The sequence below is a fragment of the Astyanax mexicanus genome, chromosome 8 (assembly GCF_023375975.1).
Source record: "Astyanax mexicanus isolate ESR-SI-001 chromosome 8, AstMex3_surface, whole genome shotgun sequence".
Lineage (NCBI taxonomy): Eukaryota > Metazoa > Chordata > Actinopteri > Characiformes > Acestrorhamphidae > Astyanax > Astyanax mexicanus.
Genome location: NC_064415.1, coordinates 8060717 through 8068695, shown reverse-complemented (window position 1 = coordinate 8068695; position 7979 = coordinate 8060717). Strand labels below are relative to the sequence as shown.

The 7979-nt window shown below is 35.1% G+C and overlaps 1 protein-coding gene across 1 annotated transcript; it reads left to right on the top strand.

Annotated features, from left to right (window-relative positions):
- Window positions 1-253: 253 nt before the first annotated feature.
- LOC125803956 (uncharacterized) lies at window positions 254-7033 on the top strand. Its single transcript, XM_049482773.1, has 5 exons — window positions 254-257; window positions 767-1089; window positions 2644-2751; window positions 2891-3004; window positions 6906-7033. Exons 1-5 carry the CDS (start codon window positions 254-256, stop codon window positions 6987-6989), a joined length of 633 nt encoding a protein of 210 aa, XP_049338730.1. The 3' UTR covers window positions 6990-7033.
- Window positions 7034-7979: the final 946 nt, after the last annotated feature.

Sequence of the window (7979 nt, the reverse complement as noted above, 5' to 3'; positions counted from 1 at the left end):
ATTAATTACTAAAGTAAAACAGGATATTTTGTATGTATTGCTTAAAATGTATTGCTACATAAAAGCTAAACAAATTCAATACAAAATTACTAATTTACGGTTTATTTAAAGTTACTTTACAACATCAAAGGTCAATTTAAGCACAACAATCAAACTCTTTGATCATAGAATTTTTTACTTTTAAAGGCAAAAAGCAGTTTTTTTACTTAAATGTGCTTACCTCTCATGCAATGAAGCTCTATTTTTTTTCAGGATGAGTAAAATGGCTCACTTTTCACAAATGTGTGGTCACATGACTAATTTCTTCTGTGTTTCCCTAGAAACAGGGGGTGGCACAACTTCCCTACTGCCACAAATCACCCCACTTTCCCCTATTTACAATATAATAGAAGTGTATTAAAAATAAAAATAATTAAAAATAGTGCTAGAGACATGCATGATGGGAGTTTTTTTTTTTGACAATTGTTCAGTGTCAGAACAAACAGATGTGACACATATTGGAACCTGTATTTAATAAGTGAGGGAGTGTTCAAGTTCTCAAAAATGTGCCAAGTGAGCCTTCTCAGGATGCTGCCCACAGGATGCTGCCCTAAAGTGTTTAAAAACTACAGCAGCACTGCTGTATCTGATCCACTGATCCACAGAAAAATATGTAGATAATGGCTATAGAAACAAAGATCGTAATGTTATTCTTGATCCGTGAATCTTAAAACTTAATTTAATATAATGTTGAATTGATGTTCCTGACCCAATCCTGCTTCCCCAGAACTCAGAAGCTCCAAACACTTTATCGGCTACGAGGATCATGAAGCTGCTCCCATCCAATCAGAGGCTCAAGAGAGCTCAGGTCGACAGAAGAGGCTGGACAGTTTTCGCTCCAGCTCGAGTTTGGCTGAGATAACCATGAGGGTCCAAAATGACCTGAGAAAAGAACAAGATGAACCAGCTAGGAGGCAAAGATCTTCAACACAGAGATTATCCAGAAGCTCTTCAGAGATTGCATCCCCACTAGTGGTACAAATGGTCCCCAGGGGGCGCTCTGTTGGAGGCACATCTGATCCTGCACAAAGAACGAGTAAAAAAGCAAAGGTAAATTGTATTATAAAGATACAGATTTTTTTTTTTTTTGCATTTTTGTTAAACTTACATTTTTCAGATTATCAAAAAAATAAAATGAGACAATTATAACATGAGTAAATATAAAAAGCACTTTTTTTAAATGATGATTTCATTAATTGAGGAAGAAAAAAGTGTCCAAACATATTTAGCCCTTTGTGAAAAAGTGTTTGCCAACCATAAATTAACTGCCAGTCCTGTAGAATCAAGAAATCACTTAAAAATAGAACCTGTCTGACAACATGAAGCAGATAAAAGATCTCAAAAAGCAACAGAAATTCAAAAACAGATGAGAAAACAAAAAGTCATTGATCATCTATCAGTCTGGAAAAGGTTATAAAATCATTTCTAAAGCTTTGGGACTCCAGAGAACCACAGTGAGAGCTATTATTATTCACTAATGGAAAAAAAAAACATGGAACACTGGTGAACCTTCCCAGGAGTGACCGGCCGACCTAAAGAAATTACTCCAAAAGGGCATGAACAACTCATCCAGGAGGTCACAAAAAAAGAGAACTCAGAACAACATTTAAAGAACTGCAGGTCTCACTTAAGGCCTCAGTTAAGATCAGTTTTAATGATTCAATAATAAGGATAAGAAAGAGGCTGGGTGAAAATGGTCTCCATGGGAGAGTTCCAAGATAAAAAAACACTCACATTCTCACATTTACCAAAAAACATCTTGATGATCTCCAGAACTTTGGGTAAATATTCTTTGGACTGACGAGACAAAAGTGGAACTTTTTGGAAGATGTGTGTCTTGTTACATCTGGTGTAAAACTATAACATAATTTCATAAAAAAAGAACATTATACTGAACGTAGTAAAACATGGTGGTGGTAGTGTGTGTGTGTGTGTGTGATGGTCTGGAGCTGCTGGAATAGGAACTTCCTGTAATTGATGGAAGCAGGAATTCTTCTGTTTATCAGACAATCCTGAAGGAGAATCAGAATCCAGCCATCTGTTCACGACCTCAAGCTCAGGAGTACTTGGGTTCTGCAGCAGGACAATGACCCAAAGCACACAAACAAGCTGTGGATGATCTTAAACAGGATGTTTATGCTGGAAAATCCTCCAATGTCTCGGAATTAAAACAATTCTGTAAAGAAGAGTGGAACAAAATCCCTCCACAGAGATGAGAAAAACGTATTAGGTTATTAGGTTAAGGGCATAAACACTTTTTCACATACTTTTTTCACACTGGTTTGAATAGTTTTTTCCTTTGAAAATTGCTTTTTATATTTACTCAGGTTATCTTTGTCTGATATTAAAATTTGTTTAGTAATAATCTGAAAAATATCAGTATGACAAAAATACAAAAACAAAAGAAATCTGTAGGAGGCAAATACTTTTTCACGCCACTGTAAATATATATATATACCCTATAAAAGTCAACTGCAGCAAGAATAGAACTGTCCAGGACTTTCAATGGTTGTTTTTTTTTTATATTAACAAAGTATAAATCATTTATGCTTACTGTGTGTGTATTTGTGTATATATATATATATATATAATCTCCTATAAAAGTCAATTGCAGCAAGAACAGAACTGTCCAGGACTTTTGATGATGAAGATCCAGCACCAAAACAGCAACAGAAACAGAGAAAAAATACTCGCAGAAAAACTGACAAACAGGTATGATTTAACAATGAATTTTCTTTCTTTTATTTTACGTTAGTGTATGTTAAATTCATGTTTTTTTATATTAACAAAGCATAATCATTCATGCTTACTGTGTGTGTATATGTGTGTATATATATATTTTCTTTAAAAGTCAACTGCAGCCAGGAAGGCTCATACAGAACCGCTTGTCAAGTCTGACGATGAAGAAAGAGCACCAAGAAGCAAACAGAAACCACGCAAAAATACACGCGGAAAATCTGTACAGGTATACATGTACTAGTAGTTATGGGTGACTCATCCAAACTATGAAGAAAAAACATATATGGAATTATTTAGTTGAAAAGTTGAAAGAAAGGATGCAAATGCAGGTCTAGTATATTTTCCATATGTTTTCTCAAATAATACACTAAGGCTACAGAAACAAAGACTGTAAAACAAAGGATTAACAATAAGACTAATTAACAAACAAGCAAAAGCAGCAAACCAAGAAACAAAAACTAAAGAAAACAAATCAGAAACTAAACTTACATAAAACTGGGTCTACTAGAACAGGATCCAAATACAGAGGCTAGAGCTCACATAAAGATATCAAAAGAGCTTCAAACACAAAAAGCACAACAGAGAACAAAGAATCACATGGTACACACGGTATTTATACGCAAGCACAGTCAAGGAACACCTGGAGATGTAACGAGGGGGTGGGGTTACAAATAAGACAGGCAGGGCTAAAGAGCACATGGCTGGGAACACATGGCAACAAAGTAAGAAAGAAAAAAAAACAAAAAGACACAGGCTAATGTGTGACATTAATCAACAAAAAGTGTTAAACAAACCAGAACATGTTTTATATTTTAGATCAGGGGTGTCCAAACTTTTTTTGTTGGGGGCCAGAAGGATATTTGAATATTTGAAGTCACGGGCCACAGACTCTGTAATAAAACAAATAATGAAATATACCACTTTAAATAATACATTTTCCTGATTACTTTCATTTACACACCATTTTACTTGACTTACTATCTTTATCTTTGACAGTGTTGTGTAAACTAAGATTTTCAAATTGATGTTTAATTTCATGATGTCTCTTAATATAAAACATCTTTATTACGGCAACTTTTAGACTCTTTGCCTTTTTCTGCGCTAGAAATGCGCTCCTTCTCCACTTTTAGACTCTTTTGCTGTTTTTCTGCGCTAGAAATGCACAGCCCTCCGTTTTTAGACTCTCTTGCCCCGTTTTTCTGCGCTAGAAATGCGCACTCTCTCTGCTTTTAGACTCTTTGGCCCGTTTTCTGTGCTAGAAACGCGCAGCCTCTCCGCTTTTAGACTCTTTGGCCCGTTTCTGACACCTAGCGTTCAAACTTTGAATCTCACATTATAAAAAACCTGCTTAACAGCGGGCCAACTTTCACCCGTTTTAGATTCTTCAAAGTAGGTAAGTAAAGAAAAAAAATATTTTAAGAAATGTTCAGTCAATCTGAGAAGACGAATTTCAAGAACTTTGAAAGTATCTTCAAGGGCAATAACCGAAAAGACTATCAAACACGTTATGATGAAACTGGCTCTCATCAGGACAGTCCCGTGAAAGGGCTGAACTACAAAGCTAATTTAGCTGAAAACAGCGTTATAGAGTCGTACATTGTCAGTGTCACATTATCACTTTTTAACTTTATGTGAATCTGACAGATCAAATTCATGATGAATGAACCAATAGAAATGCTCCAAAATGAATCATAGGTAAGAAAGCCAAAGATAATAAAAATAAGAATGCAACTACAGAGAAATAAATAAAACTAAGCACATAAATAAGTAATATATATATATATATATATATATATATATATATATATATATATATATATATATATATATATATATATATATATATATATATAACAATAAAAGAAGCAAATAATAAATAAATAAATAAATAAATAAAACTATAAAAGAAAGAAAAAAGACAGCTAAAACAAAAATGTAAACCAAAAAATATAACCAAAAGCACTCAAAAACTTAACAAACTGAAAAAAAACACAAAACTTAAAGACACTATAACAGTTGAAGTCTCCGAGCTACACTGAGGAATCCTGAGTGTTCTGGTAAGCCATGGCAAAATTAGCTAGCAATTCGTCGAGCGTAGCTTGTTTTAACACAATAAATGTGCAGACTACAGTCTGATATGCTCACCTCTGAACAGCGAAAGAGCTAGCTCTTGGCAGCTAACTAGCGGCTAATGCTAATACTGCTTCAGTCTTGGTGCTGGAGAAACTTCGCTGAAACTCCTGTATAAAGCTGTACTTCAGTGGAGTGGCTTTACTGACACTGACAGTTTTGGGGAAAATGTATGTTAATGAATGTTATTAATGTGGGAGGAGCAGGAGGCTTCCAATTAAACAGTATTACAGTTTTCTTATTTCAATGAAGAAGCTCCTCCATTCAGAACGACTGGACTCTGTTTAATGATTATCTAAAAAAAAAATTGACCCATAGTGTTATCTATTATCATATAGACTCGTCAATAAACTCAAATCAAACGTACACAGATTTCAGACATGACTGTCCCTCTATAAATGTTAGGAAGCTTTACATAATATTAAAAACAAAAAATAAAAGAGAGAAATAGAAATAATTGGTGATAATTCTTCAATTCTAATTCTAAAAGCTTAATCTTGGCCTGAGTTGCTGAAGAGCAGGTCAATAGCAAGTCAACACTGGAGGTTCTGGACTTCAGTGTGTTTACGCAGCGGCACTGAGCTGTCAGGTGCGTCACCGCTGGCGCTCGTCCACTTGTGTTGGGTAAGTGGGCCAACAGCGTCTGTGTGTCATGGCTTACACAAATAAACCAAACCTAATAATCCTCAATTACTTATACAAGCCCTTTCCCAACAGCACTTCAACAGCCGTTAGTGCTGCCTGCCAAATGTCAAAGCTACACTTTTATATTTATTTATTTATTTAACATACAAAAAAAAAAACAAGGGTCATCAAAGTTATTATATGTTGTATTTTTAATTAACGTATAACAAGGATGCATTGATTTAATTGGACTTAAAATTTTGCTATACATTTGTGTTCTTTTAAGTATGTAGCAAAAAAAAAAGCTTAAAAGAAATCTTAAGTGCAGTCATTTCAAGTCATTTTAGAGCATTTATATTGGTCCATTTATCATGATTTTTAATCAGCTATTTTCAATCAATCTTTGTGGTGCTGTTTTACCTTCTCCCACTGTGTTGATACATCAGTTGTGTCCTTCAAATTGCTCTAAAACGGTCCTACAGTTTTGGATCAGTCTTCTATACCCAAGCAGCTGATGAATGCAGCCCACAGTGTCTTTATCCAGGGATTTTAGGACTTGGACACTGTTTTCTCAATTCTTCTTCAAGTACATGGCAGACAGGTTGTGTTGTGTGTTTGGCAAATCCTGCTACCAGTGGACAAAAGTTATAGTGTATGTAGTGCAACATTCTTGGTGTATACTTTTAGATATGTTTGTATAAATTTTGATGATATCGATATTGATTGGATTATTAGAATTATATTATTCATCTGTAGAGGGAGCCAAGAAATACCAATACCAAGAAATACTGGTATAATGAAGCTTTAATTGGTTAGCTACACCATTTAAAATAAAACTAAAACACATATCATGGCGTAGCATTTAGGTTTTAAACTACCCTTTTTTTTTGCCGTCATAGGAAAAGTAACACCTAAATAAAATACAGAAAAGGCTTCAAACCATACAGTGGTATAAAAAAGTTTGGGCATCCTTGGTAATTTTCATGATTTTCCTTTATAAATCATTGGTAATTTAGATAAGCTTTTTACCTACCAAACACATTTTGTGTTCCAATAATTAGTGCTAAAGGTGTTGAAATCAATAAAAGGACAAGGGTGCTCAAAATTTATGCACCTGCCTAATTTTGTTAGAATTATTGCACACTTTCTGTAAATACTATAAACTTTATTTCACTTCTCATATATCACTTTGTTCGTCTGCTATATGATCTATTTAACTGAAATTGCTGATTTAAACAATCACTGATTTATTAAAAAAAATCTTAATTCTTTAAAATGATCAGGGGTGCCCAAACTTTTTCATACCACTATATATCTGATGTGCTGATCTGTAGCTAAGCTAAGCTAACATGTGAAAATGTGTTTTCCTGCAGAATGAACCTCTACTACCCCAGTGGCTGATCAACCTGATGTTTGACATTGAGGAGGCCACCAAGCATGAGCTGACTGTGGAGTGATGGAAATAAAGAAGAATATATTTTCTAATAAAAGAAAACGCAGACCTGATGATTCACCATCAAGTTCCTATCAGGCCTAAATCAAGCTGGTCATGAGGAATCAGCTGGATGATCAGTTTATCTGACGCTTTTATCAAAAACGACTTACAAGGTTATTCCTATTAGAGCGTTGGGCCAATGCAGTGTTAGGAGTCTTGCCCAAGGACTCTCATAGGTGTAGCACAGCATTCAGTCACCCAGAGCAGGAATTGAACCACAGTCTCCCACATAGTAGCTCACTAGCAGATGATGGAGTTATCCACTGCACCATTCCAAATCACTTATTGGTTTGAATTTGATGCTTTAGCTGGTCTACAAGCATGATCAACCTGACTAGGCTGCACAACCAGTATTCACCAAACCAGCATTTCCAGCAAAACCACACTCATTGACCAGCATGATCAGCGTTAGCATGGTGGTCAACTTGCAGAATTAGCATCAACAAGCTTGTTAATGGGGAAAACCATGACCAACCTGACCATGATATTGAACCAACAGGACCAGCAGCATCAGGCTGGTCAAGCAGCATGAGCAAGCATGACGCAATTATATAAAACATACATTAACTCAGCTATCAACTTTTGGTTTGTAGAATGTTTTTTGAATCTTACAATTAAGCACAAATACCATCAAGGTTTGTGCTATATAGAGTAATATTGGCACTGCTGTGATGCGGTCGTAGGCACGAGGCCAGAGGCCGAGTTCTGTAGCTCAACACAGCAGTGCCAATATTACACATTATAGCACAAACCTCTTGTGTATTATTACTATTATACCACACTTCCATTATCACTGTTTATTAAGATGATATTAAATGTTTTTGTAGGATTAAAGTTTTGTTTACTTTGCTGCCTCCCAGTGGCAAAACCTGTGTAATTACAAGATTCCACCTTACATTCATTAAGCTTAAAATACCCTATATTAACTGGAAAATATACTTAAGCTTTTATT